Source organism: Temnothorax nylanderi, unplaced genomic scaffold (genome assembly GCF_030848795.1).
Source record: "Temnothorax nylanderi isolate EJ_2023f unplaced genomic scaffold, tnyl_v1.0 TNYL_tig0117_pilon, whole genome shotgun sequence".
NCBI lineage: Eukaryota > Metazoa > Arthropoda > Insecta > Hymenoptera > Formicidae > Temnothorax > Temnothorax nylanderi.
In genome coordinates this window covers 220,607-245,220 of record NW_027249179.1, presented here as the reverse complement: position 1 = coordinate 245,220, position 24,614 = coordinate 220,607, and the positions used below count along the sequence as shown (strand labels likewise).

Below are 24,614 nucleotides of genomic sequence, written 5' to 3'. Positions count from 1 at the left end.
CAGGGTTTGCAAAGATGGAGATAAAATTCATCGATTTAAAGTATTTTTAAGTTTAAATTGATTTTAAAATCGTAAAGATTTCTTTTCATTGTAAATATTTTTGCGTAAATTATATTACTATTTCATTATTTATTTATTTGTATTAATTAGTTACTTAAAAAAAGATAAATACGTTTATTGACTCCCCTCAGGGTTGCAAGGCGTTTTGTAGGGACGTTCCCAACCCTTTATTCAATTCTCATCCAATACTACCCTTCTCATCCTCTCACTTAACCCTTTGGACCAACGGCTTAACGTCTCTTTCCGAAAGACGGAGCCCAGTTTGCTCCGCACAACAGCCTATCTTGCACGGAGGGCGCAGCTTTCGGAAAAACATTCCATGTTTACATGGCTCTAGTGGACTCGAACCTGATTCCTCAGATTACGAGTCTGGCGCTCTACCACTAGACCACACTGCCGCCTAATTAGTTACTTAGCTGCGCTTTAATTATACTTATTGCTATATTATTTTAAACTAAGAGAATAAGAAATACTTATAAAAAAGCTTTTTATATATGTATTTATGTATTTTTTTATTGTTTATAATATAAAACAAAATTATTAATATCTTTATATTTTAATTCTGAAAAAATCGAGTATAGATTAGAAAAATTTACGTTTTCTAGTAATCCCATATTACGGATACTCTATACGACAAACATAAGTTACGTAACATTTAATACTATTTCTATTATCGTCATGTTTCTAACTTAAAAATGTTATTTTAGCATGCTTTACGGTAAAACGACAATCTCCTCGCAGTCAATATCTATGAAATGAAATAGTATTCACGTCATAACATACGCAAAACGCAAGGCAGATTGCATACTGTATATGCAAACGAATATTTGCAGCGCATATCTGGCATGCATGAAGAAGAAATAGCTGTCGCACGGCAGAAACTTAAATAAAAATATACAAACCCGCCAATTAAAATGAGCGTCGTTGAAATTTCATTAAGATTTTATTTCTCATTGTCTTTCGTTTGATCGCATATGCGCAATTTTTTTTTAACAAAAATTTTTATTTTATTTATAATTAATTCTATAAAAATTAAATTGTTCATACAAACTCTTTCAAAATACACAACCTGATATTTTCATGTAATAAAGTAAGCGTAAATAATATTTCTCTGATAGGATATTGACGAACGGCGGTACCATTCGTCTTCCCATAACATGCTTTAATGTCATTCAATATTTGAAATCCGTTAGCGCGGCGATTTATTCCAGAAGAAAACTTACGGCATATCCCTTCTCTACCTTTTCTATCGCGACATGCAAATATAAAATACATTTACTTAGATGTTACGAGCAAGTATACTTCCGAAGTTCACATTCACGTTCGGGGAAACTATATATTAAACGTGGAAACATTTAAATGTGATACTTTGCTGCGACGTACAACGTTACATTCCGTTGCAGAAATTAATTTCACAAAATAAGCAAGAAGAAACGTATAACATAGCGTTGCATCAAAGAAATATATCGTGAAGTACAACTAAATTATCACGTAGCGTAGTCAAATACAATCCAGGTAATGCCATTATTCATTCGGCAACAGAAATTATGACAATCATCTATTTTACACTTAATAAATATGCAATAGAATACGTATATCCACACGAAAGGAAAGATACTGCAACATATAAATAATAGAACCATGCATATGCATGATATCTAGTATTTAACAGATAGTGATCATATTACGAGATAAAGAATTTTCCCATTTATGATGGCGCCTTTCTGACAACTTTACCGCGACTACCGTGATCTGCCGTTACGTACCCAAGATTCCTTTCTTTATCTATCGAATTGTTAAAGTCTTTCGCGCTATTAAACTCGTTCGTTTTTCCAACAACTTGATGAGAAATGAAAATTATTGTGTACGAGCAAAGACAATAATTCATATTTTACCCAGCGGGCATAAAACGTCAATCAACCATTATCATCGCGTTCTGGGCGTGACAATATCGATGCACGGATGCATGTAAAAGCCGGTACGATAAATCAAATATGATGAATTTCAATATATTATTTTGAAAATACGGCTCGATTACGTGCTCTGGTTTCCCCAAAGGCTCTCTTTACCTCGTTTATTAATGTAAAAGATATTATTTTCCGCTAACCAACATCGTTTGCTACAGCAAAGTTTGGTAATCTACTTTTACTGCACGTTCGTATAAAAAGCTATACATGAACGTCTCTCTTTGACATTTTAAATGGAATCCAATAGTTCCTTTTTTTTCAACGAGAATTTCGCGTGAGTTCACCATTGGAATTTTCCCCTAACGAGATCCTCTTTTGCGAGAAGAAATTTTTTCACGTTTCCATATACTTGTTAATATAGAATGTTTCAAAGACAACTTTTTGAATTTATTACGACATATGGAGAGAGGAGGCAGCTTGCATACGCGCGCGGTCGATTACGTGCCATCGCCGCATCGACAGAAAAAGAAATGAGAACACAGAGAGGAGCTCCAATCCAAGCTCCGCGATATTTCGAACTACGCACGTACACTATTACGCGTGTACGTGTCGTGAGAGAGAGAGAAGAAAGAATAGCCGCTGCAAAATCAACGTTTTCGGAACAGAGTTAAAAAAAGCTGTTAAAAGCTTTATCCAAGCTGAACTAAAGCACACAGCTAACAGCTTTATTCAATCCGAATTAAAGCACAAGTTAAGCATTTATGCTGTCTCTCAAAGTATTCCAGCTTTAAATTGTGTAATACTTTTTCTCTATTTCCACGAAATATTGGACGAAAACGAAAAAACACACAGTGTTCTCATTTATTGTTCAATTTTACGAAAGCATGAATAATGAATTTTCCCAGACTTTTTATCATAAAATATCTGCTTAATTAGTTTGGTTACGTTGTTTCTCGATGGAAGGAAAAATAATTATGCTCTCCAAATAAAATGTACGCCAATATTACGTGATATATAATTGAGTTGGGCAAGGCGCGCGTATAGCTGTATGTCGCGGATAAACGTAAACCGTCGCAAAATCAATGTTTTAAGGACTGAATTGAAATAGAGAGTGAAAGAATAGCTAAATCCTTTATATGCGGCCACAAGCGATTTTCGCGCTGCGGCGCGAGTACAGCCAACGGGGACGCTCCCGTGCACGCAATGGTTTTCCAATTAGATTTTACCGGCGGAAAATACGGACAGCGCACTCCGGCCAATAAATCGCGACGCACTTCTGGCCGGGGGAGGGAACAGAGAAATATAGAGCGAGAATTGTGCCGCTGCGACCACGGTTGGCGATGAGGTTGCCGAAGCGACGAGAGGAACGATATACATGTGTATAGAGAGAGGTATAGGCGAGGAGAATATCAGCCGTTACCGCTCTGTATTTCGCAAACGGGTAACAATATTAATATTGCCAGGCCGAGTTCGATGAATTTATGCGTGGGCATGTTACGCCGGGCATTGTTGAATCGCTATATTATATAGCCCAGGCGTGTAGAGTAAAACGATATACACCACCGCTGGTGTGTTGTTGCCTTTAACATGCATGAGCGTGTCAGTTGATCTCCGATCCGGATACGCCGGGCCGCTATTCTAATTTTCGTGATAAACGCGATGGACGCATAAAGATCCATTATTCCATTAAGTGATAACTATCCGCGTATATCCGAGCGATTCGCGAATAAATATAATGGCGACGGAACATTTATCTAAAGAGTAATGCAAAACTTTTTCCCCAATGGAAGAAAGTTTAATAGAATCTTGTCGAGGTAATCCGTACGAAATAAACCGACCGCACGATATGTCTTTAACGACCGCTGCGGTAAGTTAAATAACAAACTCCGGGGAAGATAAAAATCTTATCTGCAACGGGCAGAGCAAATTGTTTTATCGTCGAATAATTTTACTTGGTTTTACTTTTCATAATAATTTTGTATATAAATTGTCCTGCCCTATATTTTTATGTATAGATTTTAGAATTTATTATCTTCAAAAATGTCCTGTTATATATATTTTTTAATAATTCCGGACAATTGTTGAAATAAATGCAATTACTCATCTCTTTTTACAAACCTGAATAAAAATATCTTTTTATAACCGTTATTAATGAAAATAGGTCGTTTCTTTTATTTTTAATAGTCGTAATATTGCGTTGCACAGAGGGCTTCGTAAATAGCGGAACATGCAATACTTTAATAATGTATTCTCAAGATATTAATTAAGGACGAAAATATCGAGATCACGATAATTTGTAAGTTATAAACGATCGAATGGCCAATAATTAATATAAGAATATAATTTAGCACTCACCAGCACGATGCGCAACAGCGGAGTTGTGATATTACGCCAACCTGTAAAATACAAACGTAAAACCGAAATTATAACAACGTCCGAAATAACAATCAATATTTCAAAAAATAATTACAGCGCGTCTGAAAATTTTTATTCATCTCTCTTTATTATTAAGTAGAATTATTCGACAATAAACAGTCAATATTTCAAAAAAATAATAGCAGCATTCTTTTGATGTTTAATAAAATAATTACATAATTTATCCAGAGAAAGTCTAAAGTGTCTGAACTGTCTAAAGTTTTGTATATATGTATAAAAGATTTTTTCTTCAATTATTACTTAAATCCACTGGCGGATCCTAGGGGAAAGGAGGTTAAGGATTAATGATGCAATAGCGCTAATAGCGCTAATAGCGCACCCCCCGAATGCAGCCTATCAAACCTGCATGATACTAACCTAACCTAACAAAAATATCAAACCAAATAACTTTGCCCTCTGTCCCCTATTATTGAATTCAAAATTCATTAGTGCTTAAATCGTACTAATAAACAATATGCAAATAAACGGGAATAGAATCAGTTTCGTAAATAAGAAATTACTCACCTCATGGTTGTTCCGCTGTCGCCCGATGCCTCCTCCCGGGCCTCTTCTTCCTCTCCATTCCTCTCAGAGTTCGTCGTCGCACTTGTCCATCGCATTCACTCGCGAAAGAGGAGATCGTTGACTACGAGCGCGCAGCACTTATTCTATCGCAACGCACATCATTATACATCGCGACAGAAGAATAACACGTGTCACTCAAAAAAGAATAATCGCGAGAGTAGAATAAGCTACGAATCACTATAGATACTCGCGAGACGCGAACGGACGAATCTCAAACGGCGAAGGGAATACGAAAGTCCCGCAGCCAACTTCACGCATCACTCGCCGCGACTCCTAGGGTGCGTTCCACTTAACGCTCGCAACGCTCGTGGAATCATTTCATCCTTGTTGTTTGTCAAATGTTAAACAAGGACGAATGATGCTCGCGAGCGTTGTGAGCGTTAAGTGGAACGCACCCCTAATCGCGCCTTCGACACTTTCAATGATTTTCAATGATAAATATTATAATACGGGCAATAAGTGTTTACGATTCGGGCTTGCGTTACAACGCGAGCAAATCAACGTACGGTAGTTTAGGGCCGAAGCACATAACATGGCGTAGCGATATACGACGTAGTCCTCGACCTGACAAATCAGGATACGTCATAGCTTGTGCGTTACTTACGTCCACGACTACGACTGTCATATGTGCTTTGGCCCTATAAAAGGCCCGGTCTACAATCAGTCGTATATCGGAGTCGGATGTCGCAACGTAGCCGATGGTCCAATGAGAGAATTTCTTTTTCGGAAACGAATTTTCCTCATTGGACCATCGGCTACGTTCCGACATCCGACTCCGACATACGACTGATTGTAGACCGGCCCTAACAATAAGACCGAAGATAAAAACGTTTGCAGAAAGCAACGTCCGCGAATATAGCGGTCGATTTGCTACATCTTTTGATCGGAGATATCTTGCGAAATACGCGTTTCGACGAATCGCCGATGCGCATGCTCCGAGAGAGAATTCGAGCTATTAACAAATATCGAAATATCCGGATGACCACGAAATATCAATTACTAATTAAATCCGCGACTAATTGACCGCCGCTCGATTCCGATTCGATCCGTCCCGTGCCTGTGGCGTTCCATAAATGATCGAAAAATATGGGGCTCGCTCGGCGGTAATTTTACACTGTTACCGCGAGTTAACGACTAATTAATGCCCGTTTTTACCAACGTCGTTCAATTTTAACCTTAGTTTAACTCACTCTTCGTCTGTTTCTAAGGGAGACTGTTAGAAAGAGACAAAGAGTGAATTGAACTAAGGTTAAAGTTAAACGACGTTGGTGAAAACGGGCATAAGACGTACTTAAATATTCGAAAATATAACGATCAAATTTCAACGTCGATTAAGCGATAGCTAAGCACTTCAAAATGAGTAAATTTCGTGAAATATACATGTTATTAGTGCACGTTGATTGCGACTTTCTTTTATAGCTATAACATATTTGAAATTTACTAAAATTTAACTTATTACATTATCCTATATAATTAACAGTACGAGTTACAATCCCTTCGTGTTCCTACCTACCCGAAGTAATATCTCTATGCATGCACAGTAAAAAATCGTGCGTCCAAATGTTAAAATTTTCTTGTGTTACCAAGATTTGACTATTATTTTAATGTAAAATTAACATACAACAGCTATGTTATTATTTTCGTAACATTTTCATGTGTTATATTTATGTCAACGTGATATCTTACACTTTATGTATGTCATTTAGAAATTGAATATTATTTTGAGTTCTTTTAACATAATTATTTCAAAAAATCAACACGTCTTAAAGTTATTTTAACATAAACAAAAGTTAAAGTAAATCTTCAAATAATCGTAAACTTTGACATATAAAATAATCAAATTTACTAAAATATGTGTTAATATAACTCAAAATAAAATGTATAATATACATTTCGTAAGAGTTACATTAAATCAGACGGAGCAAAATGTTATATCGACATTTTGTACAAGTTATTTTTACATTATACTTAAAGTTAAAAGAACACATATAAATGTAAAATATAGTGTCAATAAATTAACATTTCTAATTTGTCAACAAGTAACACACGATGAATGAGTTATTTTAACATAAAATTTAGAGTGGACTTTCTGGGACATTTGAAAAATGTTACAATTAACATTTTATTTTTTACTGTGTGTATATATTCCCCGCCTATCTATATTTCTATATGTTTATATGCCTACCTAATATTTCATATTCCTACCATATTTCTATTTACCTAACGCGTTATTCCTGCCTACCCGAATTTGTTAGTTTATTTAGTTTTATTATTATTAGTTTATTTTATCAATATTAATTAGTCGCGACCGCGATTACCCGAAATTAAGGAAGTAAAGATTTTAAAAGGGAGTTTAAAAGATTTTAAGTTTGCAATTAAGCTGGAGACGGCACTTTCCCGTCTTCGATTACGCGTACACATGTGCAAAAAATATTACCCTACCTGTATGCACATTATACACTAAATTGGTGGTGTTCAACACCAACCTACCTTGTGTAGATCTTCTCTCCTTTGACCAGTTTGACCATACCATTTCATGGCCAAATCCATTCTGGCAAAGCCAGAGACAATAAGAAGGAATACGCCTTCTGTTGCCGCCTGATCATAGACGGCAGATGAGCGTAATGACTTTACCCTTTTTCCCATGATGCGCGAAACATGACCGCGTCGCGAAGGGCCATTTGTAACAAAATTAAATTAAGTAATTATAAGATTACTAGCGTTCAAAATCTACTTATTATCGTATATACTATAATTTACGCAAGTGATCATTTTCTAGCTCGATTAAGAACAAAAAAGATTTTAATTAGTTAGGAGCTGTTAATTTGGAAAAAACCTTTTAATCAATCGCGTATATAATCCGAATAAATTCGACTACATTTTACGAATAATAGAAACTTTAATTTAAATCTGATATAAGCATGCAGGACTTAAATAAAAATGTAAAATGTAAGTGAATAACAAATATTGACTAACGCAAACTGAAAAAATCTAAGGTCCATTCTTTTCGATATCGTTTCGCATATCGAGTCTCACCTCAAAAGGGTGAGAAATAAAGAATTAATGACGTGAGATCCGAAAGAGATAATCAAGTTTCTGCACAATATTGAGCTAATGTGAATACTTTATGCACTCGAGCAAACAATTTGAATTTTGATAGCTACATCTTATTACGATAATTATACTACTAAAAATCAAGTATTTATATTAACGCGAAATGAAGTAATCAAGTTTAAAATAATTATTACAAAAAATTTTCTGTTTCGCGAAACATCATTCATTAGATCTCACGTCATATCGCTTTAACTAGTATAAAAATCAGTTATCAATACATATGAAATAGACTGTGAAAGTTTAGGCTAAAATTGGTGCGTTATAGGAACAAATAATTTTAAATAATGATCGTGAACACACACAATTTTGTTAAACAGATTACGTAAAAAACATATTAAATAAATTGTATATACATAACAATAAATGATTAAAATAATGCAAGGTACTTTTTATCTTCAATCGTGATATATGCAGGCTAAAAGCATCTCTAAGCGTATATATTGCACTCTTGCACCAATTTATGTAACACTTAATCTTGAAAGATATTTGAAAAATAAAGATACTGAGCCTCAAAGTTTCAACTTTTACTAATGAAAAGGTTTTCCAGGCCAAACGGTAAGAGATACGAGGTTGGCCAAGAGGACCAAAGTTGCTCCTCTCGTCGAGTTCTATAAGGAAAAAATGCCAAAACTAAAAAAAATTAAAATTAAATTTTTTTTTTTGAAACTTTGAGGCTCAGTATCTTTATTTTTTATACCGGAAGAGGTACTGAAATTTATACCACGCATAAAGCACACCTAAATTAACGTATATTCACAGTTTCAAGAAAATCCTAAGAAAATCGATTTTCTCTAGTATAAAGACCGGAGAACGTCCTTAATCGGAGCAGATACTTTTGCGCGATTTATCTATATTTAAGAAATATAATAATTGTACAAATATATAAAAGAGTTTTATCTATAATTTTACATACGTATTTCCAATATATGTGTATATTTTAATATATATTTTATATACATGCATATTCGGGAATCGAGGAATGGAAATTACAATTCTATCATTTTGCCGCGATACATATTTCGCACAAAATCTTTCGTTAACGTTGCTTAAATTTTAGTATATGTATAAAATTTTGTGGCGGAATTTGAGATAGAGTTCTGTTTATAATTTCATGTGCCGTATATTGCGAGAGAAATTTGGAAAATTAAAATACACGCATGTATATAAAATATGTATTAAAATAAATTAGAATACGCATGTAAAATTATAGACAAAATTATTTTTTTAAATATTTGTATATATATATATATATATATATATTTGTTGAATATAAAATTATATATACAAATAGAATTCTTTTATATTTACACAATTCTCGCATCGCACTTTGAACTTTTTATTGATTTTAATGCAATTTCATGTACTGTATATTGCGAGAGAAATTTAGAAAATTCAAATATATATAAAATATATATATCTATTAAAATACACACGTACCTTGGAGTACGCATGAAAATTATGAACAAAATTTTTATGTATTGTAGAAATATAGACTTTGAATAAGATATTTATGATAATATCAAGCTAAAAAAATTATTTGAATTTAAACTGGACATATTATAAGGAAACTAGGAAATTGTGTTATTATGTGAAAACTAGAAAGCCGAAAAATGTTCAGCGGTCCGCTAGACTGGAGTGATCGCGAGCAAGAGGGTTACAAAGAAAGAAAGATTTTATAATATGAAAAATTTATTATTTGCTTATTATTTATTATTACACAGAAATAAATTATTTTTTGTGAAAATTCCTAGTGTATACTAATACTTTTTACACCCACTGTACATTTAACTCGCGATTGAAAACGCGACGCGACACATGTTCGACTCCCAGTATCTTTAGACAAGCAACGTTGTCCGTAAACGTCACAATGAAGCGACGATTTCCTTTTTATGTCGCATCGAATTCTATTAAGACGAGTAAATCACGCGAAATACCTTTCTCGATTAACAGCTTTTGTCTCGATATATACATACTCTTAGGTGCTAATCGCGGGAATTAATTGTAGCAGGCTGATACTCGTAGAAAACGATCACTTTTCGTGTCTCCTTGATCTTTCGTGTCTCGCTATACTGCCTAACGGCAGTATGGCTCGAGCATCGACGCAGGAATGGTAGCGGTAGCGCGGCGACCTTTAGTAAACACGCGCGGCGTACACCCGGTACACCGCGGTACACCGCGAAAACAAACATTAATGCCGCGTGCCGGTCGATTTGTTATCGTTTTGAAATATTCAACGTAGACTAAATTCGTAGAATAATTTTACTAAAAATATTTGTACTTTTTGAAAGTAATTTTTTAGAGTCCGACCGAAATAATCTTATTTTTTAATTTCGGCCGAAAACGAATATTCGGTTGTGTGAATTTCGGCCGAAACCGAAACCGAAACTTTCATGGAAATTCTAGAAAAGCCATATATATACGCGCGCACATATGTACACTTTTTTATATGTATTATAATTTAATTATTTAAATAATAATTACACATATTATCACAATCTTACTATTACAATCCTAATATTATCACAACCTGAAGTATGTTATATACTATTCGTAGTGTATCACAATCATATTATTTCAATAATAACAAAATTTCTGAACAGAAAATAAAAATATTTTTTGAACAAGTCTTTAAAAAATCTATGGAAAATGAACATTTCGGCTAAACTCTCTTTCAATTTCATTGCGACACCGTGTATTATCGACAACAAATTTTAACAGTTAAATTGTTTAACGCAAATACTTTTAAATGAGCATTTATACGGTTGATTAATATTCGGCTTATTACAATAATTTATTAAGTTGGCTGTTTATTTAAAGAGAGAAACTTGACTGAATTATCCAAAGTATTCACTTTTTGATTCTAACGTTTAAAAGAAACGTAGTCAATTAGGATAACGTCTGCTGCTCCTGTTTTCGGTACGAGCCGGAAGGGAGTTTCTCTCGAAAGCACGATTCTCTAACGCGATGCTAGTACGTTCGTCCATCCTAATGTGGCATATGAGCGTGTCGTTGCCACAAACACGAAGCAAACCGCAGCAAAATTAATTGTGTGATTTATATACGCTGCCACCGGCAACATATAATTAATCCCTGTTGCTAGGTATTGTTCGTCGCGGACGAGCGAACGCGCGCGAGAGGACGTCAAAGCAGGCGAGTAAGTGCGATCGATTTGCAATAAATGGCACTTGCCCGCATCGTGCCGCCGCTCGGTCAATTCTATGGTTGATGCTAAATTAACTCAAAATTCAGTAGGCCTCTCCCGTTACCCATTGCCGCGCCGTTTACAGCGCGAAATGATATGTAATTCATCCGTCCGATCTCGACCGACTCGACTCCTTTTTCATCCTGCCGCGCACGGTTCGTTGTTCTGAAAAAAAAGGGAGAGAGGCAAAGAGAGAGTTATTAATCTTGTTGTTTTTAATGGCATAGTTTTACCGTGACGAAATATCATCACAAAAGACGCCGTCTTGGTGGTTGTGGCGATATCGGTATAACGATGAAATATTGCGAACAATATTACGGGAGTGACTTGTGTAATTATATAATTTATCTTCCTACCGCTAGACATTTAACGCACTGAAAGTAAAAGAGATATATGTATAATGTGATTATATATATATATATATATATATTTAAAAAATTTTTAAAGTTATTATTTCTGTTTAAAATTTAAATGATGATTTTAATAATTGTTCCTTATTTATTTATGTAAATAAAAAAATATATATATACAACTTTTTTCAATGATTATTACAAAATCGCACTTTATTTGTGTTTTTTATTGATATTTGGTAAAATAAGCTAATAAATATCCGATATAAATGGTAATAAAATGATATAATGGTAGCAAATTTGCAAATATTAATAAATAATATTCTCCCAAATGAAGGAATTAAAATGTAAAGCGCATTACTTGTTGAAACGTTTTGGCTTAATATGATTTTAAAGTATATCACATGCGCGCCCAAATATTACATGTATATTTATGATAATATTTTGCACAATACAATCTCAATAACATGAACTTTATAATTGCAGGATTTTGTCGATTATTGAGTACGTAGCGACGGGGCATACGCGTATATTTCATAATTTATGGATCATATCCCTGTCATCATAAATAACGACTGTTAATTACATTTCAGACAAATCGGAGCGATGCGCATCGAGTAGTCCTGAAGGATGTGCAGCCCAATCATACTGGCAAATATCGTTGCGAAGTCTCCGGAGATTCTCCCTCGTTTAATACCGTAATGGTTTCTGGTTACATGCACGTAGCTAGTGAGTATCTGGAGAAACGTATTTTACATCTGAGCAAAGATAACACGACGTGCACCGCGAAGACTGAAAGGCGAAACTCAACGCGTAGCTGAGCAAACATATATCCCTTCCTATGAATTCCGATATGAGTAAATATGACTAAAAGAGCAAAAGCCCATACTTGTTCATCGTACACGGCATTGATATTTAGAAGTGAAATAAAATGTTGCGATTTTACGGAATTATCGTCAAATAATCAATTGCTTATAAGTTAATTAATTGCAAGATTAATTGTGGTAATCGGAGACTGAAATTTTGCCAGAATAATATCGCGGCACGTAATATATGCCAGGAAAAACATTAAAATATAGAGGGATACGCAAGCACTTAACAGTTGGAAAATGTGACAAAGAAAATATAACGGGTAAAAACCTACATTAAACTTTGTGCAAAAATTTTGCTAAAAATTGTGGCACAAAGTTTAAAGAAAAATTTAATCTAAAATAGGTTTTTAATCCTTTCACTTCGTGTTTTTATGATCTACGTCAGGTGGATAAGTGCTTTTCGTATAACATCGAATTTTTATTTCATGTCGCACCACATAAATTAAACTCGGTATATTCCTCTCATTCGTGCATATTTTTTAGCATTTTTGCGCAATATATTTCCAACAAGCTTTTCGCGATTTTCCATCGCATTTGTATATACAAACGCAATTGTTATTTTAGAAAAATATTAAACAACCATTTTATTTTTACAACTCAAAGGTTGGTCTCTTGCACCAACATTTATTTAACAAGCCAACAATTTTAAAAACAATTCTTTATTACATAAACTATAAAAATTAAATTAATATTTATAAGTTTTTGTGCTAAAAATAGTGACTGATGGTAAGTTTGAATCCGTTAAAATTTATTTCAAAGACTTTTTATTTTAAAAAAATTATGAAAGCTGTGCAATTTAAGTAATTTCAGCGTTTCCCGTTGTACCGCGTCAGAGGGAAAATTACAAATTAATGTATAAATTAACTAGTAGCTGCTTACGCGTTGCGCGTTGGTGCGAGATGACAAAAAGCTGGCGTCATTAGCCTTAATTAGAGATGTGTGAAAATTGTGTATCGTGATTGCGATCTTCCTTAAGAATCGCAGTGAATGCGTTATATATCGCATTTTAATTTTTATTTTATATTTTGAATTGTGCTTAATTTTGTATCATAAATGTAATTTTGAATTACGTGCCATTTTATATCGCAAATCTGCAACACTATTTTAAATTTCCTCCGTTATGTAATTTTACGACTTTGAAAATTTGATTATACATTTTGATTGTTTTAAATGGTAAAATTTAAATATATATATATATATAATATAATGGAAGAAATTTAAAATAGTGTTTGCAATATAAAATGACACGTGAGATTCCAAATTGCGTTTACAATACAAAATTATGATACAAATTTTTACGAATTAATAAAGAGGAACAAATTTTAAACAGATTGGTTAAACCACGTGTAGTGTTAAAAATAAGCGTATTTATTAATCGGAAACGTACACGGAAAAAAAATAAAGTTGCTTTAATTAAATGTCGACGTCACGGGCTGCCATAAAGCATAAATAGTTAATTCAATTGGATATTATTGGACCAAATATTTAAATTATTAAAACAATTATCTGATGTTTTTTGTTCATTAATATTGATGATGCATCAATAAATTTTATCTCAATAACACTGATGCTGTTGATACAAAAAATGATGCTGTTGATACAACATAATTTTTTTTCCGTGTATGTACATTTATAACATTTAAATAATTTTGTTTTACCATTTTCTTATATAAATATTTAATGAATAAATACTTTATTACAAGAGCGATTTTGAACTGTATTTGCGATTTTAAATTGCAAGCGCGATTTTATATCCCGTGCGATTTTGCAATTAAAAATCAAATTGCATATCGCATTGCGATTCAAGAAAAAAAATCGCGGTGCCAGCGATAACATCGCAAAATCGCACACGTCCCTAGCCTCGATAAGCAGCACGCAATAAACCTGTCCGCGCAAGACAGAGAGAGTTCTCGGATTGGCGATGCTTATTGAATACTTCGTCCACATCCCATCTCGTCCGATACGAAAGGTGAAAAAGCGTGAAAGCCGCCGTTAATTTCGCCATTTGATGCCATTAAAGCGTTAAATGGATATCGTTAATTTATAACTACTATTCCATCGGCTAAACGTTGTTTCGGCAGGCGCGCACGACCGTCTCATATAATTCCCGTTCGTATAACGCGGATAATTGCTGCGACCAATTCGCTACGAGACAGCGGGCTTTTTGCGGCGTACACGTCCTTCGTGTATGAGCGACACCTATTTCGCGCCAGCGCTGCGCGACGCATTGTTAACATTCAATAAAAACATTTCATCGTCCCGTTCGAGGATAGTTAACAGCTAGCAGGGGGGGGGGGGGGTGGGGAAGGGGAGAGACAAGGGCCCGTGATGAATCGCGGATTCGGTCGTGACCCGTTGAGCTCTTTTTTTCAGCCACGATTTTGTTCCTCGTACGCTACCGGGTACGGGTCTCTGCTCCTCTCTCCTCCGGCATGTCTCTCGCGCGAGCGCATTTAATTCATTACCGTTGATTATCCTACACGGCGACTAGTATTGTCATCGTAATCGCGCCCAATTAAAACGCAGTTAGACAAGGAGAGAGAGAGAGAGAGAGAGAGAGAGAGAGGAGAGAGAGAGAGAGAGAGAGAGAGAGAGAGAGAGAGAGAGAGAGAGAGAGAGAGAGAGAGAGAGAGAGAGAGAGAGAGAGAGAGAGAGAGAGAGAGAGGAGAGAGAGAGAGAGAGAGAGAGAGAGAGAGAGAGAGAGAGAGAGAGAGAGAGAGAGAGAGAGAGAGAGAGAGAGAGAGAGAGAGAGAGAGAGAGAGAGAGAGAGAGAGAGAGAGAGAGAGAGAGAGAGGGAAGAGAGGAAAAGAAAGAGAGACGCGCGACGACGATAGGAGAGGAGCGTCGGGGGTCCCGTTCCCATCGTTCCTCACCGCCGTCATCGTGCGTCGACCTAACGACGCGACGATGCACAAGCACGGCGAAGCACGGTAGCGATATCCTTCGAAGAGACGAAGTGATTGCCTCCTCTTTCCGATCACGGATCGCTTGTAAAAGCTCGATACCAGATCGAGAGGTTTCGAAACTCGCTTGTGTCCCCCTAGCTCCGCACGTTCCATACCGCTATCGGTATGCCGAGCACACCGTGTCTCTCTCTTTCTCTCTCTCTCTCTCTCTCTCTCTCTCTCTCTCTCTCTTTCTCTCTCTCTCCCGTTTCCTCTTTCCCAGTTCTCACGAGGCCGGCGATCATCCCGTTCCACGCGACACACGAGTTGAAAATGGTAATATCCCTCGGCCGTGTCCTTGAGAGTAGAGACTCGTAGAGAGAAGATCGCGCAAAGAAGGAGGGGCCCGAGGCGGAAGTCATTGCGGGGAAGTGAGACAATTCCTTGACAGTTTTACCGGCCGCGAGAAGGGATTCCACTGCCTTCTGTGGACGTTATAATGATCCCCCGAGATGTACATGATACGTTATGTGTGTATATACAGGGTGTTTCAAAAGGTTACTGTCAGACTTAAGGAGCGTATATATAGAGGAGTCAAAATGGAATAGCTTTTGATTAAGAACCTACGTTTTCCAAAGTAATCCTAAGTCAGTACAGGCCTTTGAATGTATAACTCGGATAATATGCCAATGAAATAATCGTAATTTGCTACTCTTCCACTAGTTTTATTATGTTTTCATTGAGGCTTTGTTAAGGATTACATTTTAGCTTACAAACTGAAATTACAAAAGGTTCCATACATTCAAAAGCCTGTACTGACTCAGGATTACATCGGAGAACATAGGTTCTTAATCGAACGTTGTTTTATTTTTTACTCCTCTATGTGCTTTTTAAATTTGACGGTGACATTTTGAAACACCCTGTACATATATCGTGTGTGAGGCTCGAACTTCGCTTAATGACGATGATGTTCGCGGAAACATCCGCGCGCGGCGCGCTGACTTATCGCGAGGGCCCGAAAAGGGCAATTTTGAATAAAACTATGCGCGTCGCGAACGCGTTTTATATTTATGAAGGCGTATCGCCTCGGGCTTTGTACGGAAACGCTACTTCTAATTTACGGCGGACGCGCATCGCTCTTTCAATTCAATTTCCCGAGATGCGCAACGCGCCGCGCCGCCGCGCCGCGGCGATATCCGCGTATAGACGGAAATCCTCTCCCCATTGTTCAGGGATAAAAGTTACATTTTTGTCGCGTCGCCCGTATCCCCGGGTGTCACTACAACTACGTGATTCATATAACTACGAAGCAATTAATAAAGTAGTACGATGTATTATATAGAAAGCGATTGGAAAATACCTCCTCGATATATAGAAACAAAAAGGACTGTTATTTCATATCAATTTTATTTGCGGATTTTATAGCAGATTGTTATAAAGCTGTATACGGATATATAGTTATTTAACCCTAGCTCGCCACACTCCGGTCTAATGGACCGCCGAACGTTTTTCGGTTTTCTAATTTTCACATAATAACATAATTTTCTAGTTTCCTTATAATAGGTTCAGTTTAAAATTAAATTATTTACTTGACTTGATATTATCATAACATCTTATTCAAAGTCTGTATTCCCAATTTCTACATTACAAGCTTAAAAATATTAATTAGAATGAAAATAACAATGCAACAATAAGTCGAGCGGTCTCACGGATCGGAGTGTGGCGAATTAAGGATCCGAAAATAAGTGTGGCTAGCCAGGGTTAATATAAAAATTTACTTGTATATATCGGACTATCGCAACGTAATGTAAGGTATTCGTCATACTGCTCGGGTCGATTGTCGAGGTCATTAAACAGCGCAAGAAAGTGTCATTCGCGATTTCTGCGTGGCGTGTTCTTTGACACCGCGAACAATGATCCCAGCGCGGTGTCAAGGCTGTTTTTATAATCGGTAGCGGAGGCGAAGAAATCAAGACGTAACACAATAGGCGAACGTGTCCGTTACCCGCGACAAAAACCGTAATCCGGGGCACCGCACAATCCGCGTTCAATTGTTGCGCTATAAGATACCTTGGGTTTCAGGTCTGCCGAACGGCCAGCCGCAGCTGCGGGTCGAGAAGCTGCGATACGCGGTGGGCGATACTGTACGTGGAAACTGCACGGTACCGCCGGGAAATCCTCCGGCTAACGTGACGTGGACTGTCAATGGCACACCGGTAGGTGTTTGATAAATGCGTCGATGGATCCCCCTCCTCGATCGTTCTCGCTGACTCATGACAAACTACATAAATATTAATTCAACCCTGTCTTGTTCCCGGATATTGCCGCGAAATTTTTCCGCAGGTTTCATGTCCGCCGAACGATAGTGAAATTTCTCTGTCTTCCACACGGTTTTGCTGAACAAAATCCTCTTATCCTCGACTGCTTTCCAATTTAGAAAGATTTAGTCATGTGAACTCATATATCCCGACAAATATACATTTTTCTTAAAGTTTTCGAAAATTTGCGATGAACAGGATCAAATCTTTAATTTACAAGTATGATGATAGTTGTAACAAACATTTTTATTTTAAGCTTAGAATGTTAGATACAAATTATATCTAATTATATCATGTGTAAATGTACAAAAATATACATAACATATTTTTTTATACTTATTGAACATGCAAGAAAGCCAAATATAGACATATAGAGTACTAAAAGGACAAATTCTAAAACAATTCTGAACATTTTTATTTCAGTCATTCGGCACTTTGACATTTCGCGAAGACTTGGAAAATACTGTTTTATTTTGATTAAATTCCAGCCATATAGGCTATTTCGCCAAATGTAACAGCAACAACGATTTTAAAGTATACTATTACATTGTACATTTGAGCACTTTACTTCGTGATTTATTGTTTCTGTCTATGCTTGTTATTGCCATTTGTGATAATACTGTCAATTTAAAAAGTTCTTCATGAGTCTGATTCTCTAACTTGCTTATTCCACTAACTTTAGCTTCACTTTTATAAACGCACGTTCCAACGTGAAATACATAGTAGCTATCATGCAGACAGTTTTACACGGCGTATACAAATATTTTGCACCAAAGTTCTTATATTGTCTGAGATTCTGCGATAACTTTCTATAAGATACTTTTTCATTTAATGGGACACGTGTCGCGTGACAAGAAGAAAGAACTAAATCAGTCTTCAAAATTACGTTAATGTACAATTGTTGTGTGACCTTAGATTAAATTATTTTTTTATTTATTTTAGTATTTTATCCGTAACTTTTTAATTGCTATGATAATTGCAAAACGCATTCATCTTATGCTTAACTTTTCAGTGGTCATTTAAATGTTCAATTTTTGGAGTTTCGGGTACATAACGATATTAACAAAATAACTTTGTTTGCAACCACTATTTACGTTTGTAAAAAATGATATATAGAAATAGTATCCTTTTCAAGTTGAAACACACAAATTATAATGCCATTATGACATAATTACGTGCTATTTAAATACCAACGGCTTAGGACTTAAACACTTTCTCTATTTTTTGCTTCGCGTGCAATGTGGAAATTTAATAGCTCTCGGAAAGCAACGGGAGGAATCCCACCTTTCCATTAAAGAAAATTGCTTATACGTGATCGACTGCATTAAGCGTAAAATGTAACATCGCGGACGATCTTCGCGATGACGAGCTCAGCTTGTCAGCTTAAGGGTCTCGAGTCTCTCTCGGAGGAGTAGCGCATGTTCCTCGTGCGTGCGTGTAGTCTGAGAGGCGCAATGAGATACGTGGAAATCTCACAGAAACAACAGGAAGCGCGACATCAATTCACGACGGTATCGCGAACTGAGAAAATCGGTAAAATCGTGCACACACACACACACACACACGCACACACGCACGCACACACACACACACACACACACACGCACGCACACACACACACACACACACACACACACACATACGTGCGGTTGTCTGCGAACGCACGAGACGTTCCCGTTATGCGGTGCGGATATGCACAGAGGCGATTCAGGAAATTCTCTCGCTGATTCTCTTCTGGTGTTTGGCGCGCCTCCCGAACAGCCTCCATTTAATCCGGAACTCTCACTTCGGCATAGCGAGCCAGTAATCTGGGACGCTTTACGAGCATCCTAAGAATCCGATAAACATCATGGTTACAGCCGTATATACGCCGCAAATCATTTACGGCTACCGAGGGAGGCGTGTTACCCGCGTAAACAAGTGGCAGGAAGTAGTAAGGATGCACTGGTACCCCACAGTCGTCCGCCCCACCCCCTTTTCTTCCGCTGGTTTTCTACCCGCCGTTAATACGTCGAAACGCGGCTTGCTCAATTACCTATCTGTACTTTCTCGGTTAATTAATTCTTTATGGGATCACCCGCCTTAATGACCTATCGGCAAGACTACGAGCGTTTCGAAAATTGAAATAGCGTTTTCTATACTATTGGACGATTATATTCCGTATGGCGCGCAATAAGAAAGCCAAGAGACCTCCTCGCGTGTACATGAACGGAGTCTCCCTGAAATATAATTGTTAATTTACTTGCAATAAGCACGTAGCTTAATTGCGCGGTGGCTATGTCGTAAAATGAACCAGGCCTCTCGGCGTATATCGCATAAAGCTAATTGATTTTAGAGACTCATAAATCATCATGCCCTTTTAACGCTCTTGCTGCGGCTCGAAGAGGGTGCCGAGTCGCGCATATCACCGCCACGTTTCGTTGATAATTGACGAGCGAATGGAAATCGACAGTTTTATAATCTTTGTGTCATCAAGGGGGGTATCCCTTATGCGCCACTTAGCGAAAAGATTTTCGTCTAGATTTTGTATATACATGAAGAACGGGGGGGAAATGTCATTTTGTAGCGCTTATTCGAAATTTTAAAACAAAAATTAAAGAAGGCAGTCAAGGGAATATAAAAACAAGATTTTAAGTATAACGCATTTCTTTCGTTGCAGGTGAACTCAAGTTCCATCAAGTTTATCAACGAGACAATTGGCGACAATCAACAGTACAGGACAGTTGCTGAACTGGACGTCGAGACGATGCAGGATAGTTTCAGGAATGGCAGATTACAGATCATTTGTCACGCCAACGTCTTTCATTTATATAAAGAAAAGGCTGAGATATCCCTGAAGGAAGAACGTCCCAGATTGGCCTCCGTACTAGGAACACGGGAATCCTCCTACATTGGTACGAGTTACGCCTTACATTTTTATTATCTTACAAAAGTAAATAAATTGGAAAAAAAGTTCATTATTCTTCAACATAATTGATTCAAAAACCAAATTTAAAATACATTTATCGTGATAGCGATGATGATTTTTCCCTTTCAAATAAAATCTCTATATAAGATATATCTTTTAGTCTCCTAATTTATTTACACGTTGTGTATTTTGTTGTAGGTAGCGCAGCCAAGAGTACCGCAGAATACTTCTACATCGCTGCCGTGACCGCACTGTTACTATGCAGCCTGAGATAACATCAATGAGCTCGCAATACGTTTAACGCGCATGATTGTATCGGGGAACGAAGGGAGTAAATCGTTTGTAAAATTTTGAAATTATTAAATGGGATAAAACCTGGGAAGAGAAAAAATCTTTTGTTGAAATAAATACCAAGCGTATGTTATTCGTGTAAATAGGATAAAGAAAAAAGATTTAGTGAATTATCTACGTGTACGCGATCTACCTGCCCAGCGCGGGTAGATTTGTAATCCGATAAATAACATGTCGTATTATTATGTAATAGATCGACAAGGTGTCGCGCGCCAAACTACCGACGACTTATTTGAATATTGTACCATCTTTTCTATCCTCTGAATAATGATTTTGATACCTCCTCTGTAACATTGCGGCCGTCGCAATGTGTCCTGTCATGATTATAGGTAAATACTGTTATTGTTTATAAATGACATTTTATTTCAATGAAATATGAATAAACAATTCGCTTTTGTTAATCTTTAGTACCAATCCGAACCTCCTTTGTCCGCCTTATTTAAACATAGGTACTTAGCAATTAATAAATAGTTTATTAATAAATTACTACTTCGATCTTATGTAAACTTGTTAGTTAAGAAAAATGCTTAGCGAAGAATGTTTTAATTTACTAACAAGTATATATATATATATATATATATATAAACATGTATTTCTGTACAGAAATCTATTGTGTATTGATTTATCGAATAGACGAAGTTGAATAAATGAAATACGACAGGGTGATATCACAAAACGTATACGCCTTGATTGTACTTAATAAAATCATCTTATTGCTATTACATGGAATCAGTTGCATTCGTATGTAGTAAATCTCAAAAAGCCATGGGATTTAATCAAGATTTCCAAATAGATGCAAACGATAACGAATTACTTATGACGAAGTATGAGATAAACTTGTTAATTCGTAAATTTATCGCTTTCCACGTGCGTCCCAGGCTGGAGGTTGAATTCTCGCTTCTATTATATCCATCGTCGCTTCTCTCAACTTGGTCCTTTCAATTCCAACTTGCTGGATTTTCTCCATCTGTTCGGTAACATACTCCACTTTCCTCTTGAAGTAGTCCTTTGCATCCACAACGCTCTTTTCCGCATAATATCCAGTACCAATATCAACAATCACATTATTCGCGTCTGCTAGTTTTCCAGTCACGTACATAGAACCCGTAAGAGGCACTAATATTTCACTGCCTGTAACACAAAGCATGTATCAAGAATGATTCATTACAATAATTCGGATCATTACTGTTGCGTTCAAGAACAATATGTTGCTTATTTCTTCAATATAAATTTATCGGAGCTTATAATATTTACAAATTGAAAGATTATATCTGCAAGCGATAAAAAGTAGCTGAAGGAAGGAGAAATCGAATGATAGCAGAGAATTATCTCTAACCACGTCATTCCGCTCTCGTTGTCAAAGCTGTATTTAACGAGAACGAGCATCTGATTTTTTTTGCATAAGAGAGTGGTGGCCACCTGGGTTAATTTTTACACCCTAATTAAAAGTCATTATTATTAATTGCAGATTGCATATTTTTAATTGTTCTATGATTTAATAATATTTGAGGATATATGTATATCTGTACCTTAGAGGTAAAGGATCGTATGTCAATTTTTTGAACATTTCGAGAAAACAAGGTTTAAAGTTTTAAATAGGGAAATGATATATTTTTTTAGATATAAAATAAAAGTAGCAACTTGATTTATTACGTTTTTAATAAAGCATCTTAACTGACATGTTTAATAGTGCAACTGCCAAATTCACGCTGTACCTAGTTTAAAAATTAGACACTATAAAAATTATCAATACGGACTTTCTAAACATTACATCTTAGGAATTAGTAATAATAGACATATATAAGACGCTTTATCATTATTATACAATTTAAGTTCCTGTTATATTGAAAAGTGTATTAACTCCATTTTGACAAAAATTGGAGATACGATCCTTTACCTCTAATGGCTCGTCTACAATAGCCGTAAAAGTATGCAGTAAGACGTGAGCAGTAAACTATTGACCAACCACAATCGATTATTCTTGAATTGTAAAAATCCCATTAGTCAACAGCTTACTGCTTACGTCTTACTGCATACTGTTGCGGCTATTGTAGACGAGCCATAAGGTATAGATATAGATTTACTCAACATTTTCTGAAAAAAAAAAAAAAAAAAAAAGAGAAACCAAAGAAATGTTAAAAAATGCAAGAAGCACATTAAAATTATTGTTGACGTGAGCTTTAGTTTTTCGATACTGGGGTGTAAGACTCACTCCAGGCATCCGCGTTTCCAGGTTAAGCTTGCATTTATATTTATGCAGTGAGGTTGCGTTTCCTAACCTCAACGAGGAACTTCCGCGAAAAGTTGCGTACGCTTTGAAAAGCGAATTTTCCATGAGCGACTTACCCTCGGTGTCCGGCATGATCTTTTCAAGGCAAGAGCCCGATTCCTGGAATCTGCTCTGCGCGATCTTCAACGTGTGCAAGGAGTCCTGAAAGACGCCGAGCTCCTGGTCCAGTTGCTGCTTGAACATCGTCAGCTGTTGGAGGTTCAGGTTCGGCAGGGTCGCCAGGCTGATCACCTGCGACTGCGGCGACGACTTCACGGAGGCCTCCTGCGACATCCTGTAGCGCGGAATTCCTGGCGAGAATTGTTCTTGAGAGATACTTTACACCGATCCGATCCTCCGATCGACTTGTGCAAGTTATGCGGCTTGTGCAACTGCCTGCGGTGCGGGTGCCGTGCTCGCCGATATCGCCAAACACGGACAACGGCAGCGCGCAGCGTCCGGGCCTCAGCTTGTTGAAATGAGCACCAAGCGGCACCACCATGCAAGCGTGACGAGCCCGTCATCTCCAGTCATCTCCAACGACTCCAAACTCCAACGTCCAACGACTCCAGCCATCTCGCGAAGCGGCAGACATCCGGCAACGAAACGTGAGCATTTGCGAATTTTTTTGTCTATTATTCAAATATCATCTCGTATCTGTCATTATCTCTTATACTGTATTGTTTCTTACTGATTACATTACATGTGAGATGTGAGAATAATGACTAAATATAAAAGAAATTGCGACGATTGTTACCGTCGATATCGTTACCTTTCGTGGAAACCTTATCAACGGCGATATTTGAGCACGTCGATATAACCCTCTAATGACAAAGTGGTTTTCCAGAACGTTATATGTAATATAATTATAATATTTAATCAAAATGCAGTATAAAATGGGTAAAAAAAATAAATAATAACATAAAACTTTTTCCTCTGTTTATTTATATGAAAAAGAATACAATAAAGTTTATTTCCAGCCCTGGTGGAAAAATGTCTCAGAATTTTTCATATTATTTTATAATCAGAATTTCTATAAAAATTTTTAGACTTTCTCAGAATGCTCAGAATTTTTCAGATTTTTTCCTACGAATTGGAATGTTTTTAAGAAAAATTCAAGCAAAATAATAAAATATTCCAGATTTTTCCCGCCAACACATTTTTGTAAAAATTTAAGTAAATATATATGAGAAAATCTATGGTATTTATCAGAAATTTTCATACGGATACTGAAATATACCGAAAATCCTCATCCAATTAGTTCTGAAAGTATCTGAGAAATTATATATATATTTTTCAGAATTTTTCACAAGTCTCAGTTCTTATATAACTATCGCATTTGACCCCAACCTTTTCATTAGAGGGTTAATATCGCGAT

General features: G+C 36.4%; 2 protein-coding genes across 3 annotated transcripts in view; one reads left to right on the top strand and one right to left on the bottom strand.

Moving 5' to 3' along the window:
• The window catches only part of LOC139776354 (uncharacterized), a 65,384-nt gene extending 44,016 nt beyond the window's left edge, over positions 1 to 21,368 (top strand). For both annotated transcript variants that reach the window (XM_071712926.1, XM_071712927.1), the window contains exons 3-6: positions 12,227 to 12,362; positions 17,473 to 17,606; positions 20,368 to 20,602; positions 20,815 to 21,368. In XM_071712926.1, the coding sequence (XP_071569027.1) occupies positions 12,227 to 12,362; positions 17,473 to 17,606; positions 20,368 to 20,602; positions 20,815 to 20,891 (582 nt within the window). In that variant the 3' untranslated portion in view covers positions 20,892 to 21,368. The remainder of the gene's footprint in view (positions 1 to 12,226; positions 12,363 to 17,472; positions 17,607 to 20,367; positions 20,603 to 20,814) is intronic.
• Positions 21,369 to 21,657: 289 nt separating this feature from the next.
• On the bottom strand, positions 21,658 to 23,687 carry Pfdn5 (prefoldin 5). The gene is made up of 2 exons (XM_071712928.1): positions 23,314 to 23,687; positions 21,658 to 22,098 (listed from the first exon to the last, which is right to left on the bottom strand). Exons 1-2 carry the CDS (start codon positions 23,528 to 23,530, stop codon positions 21,821 to 21,823), a joined length of 495 nt encoding a protein of 164 aa, XP_071569029.1. The 5' UTR covers positions 23,531 to 23,687; the 3' UTR covers positions 21,658 to 21,820.
• Between the last annotated feature and the right edge of the window lie 927 nt (positions 23,688 to 24,614).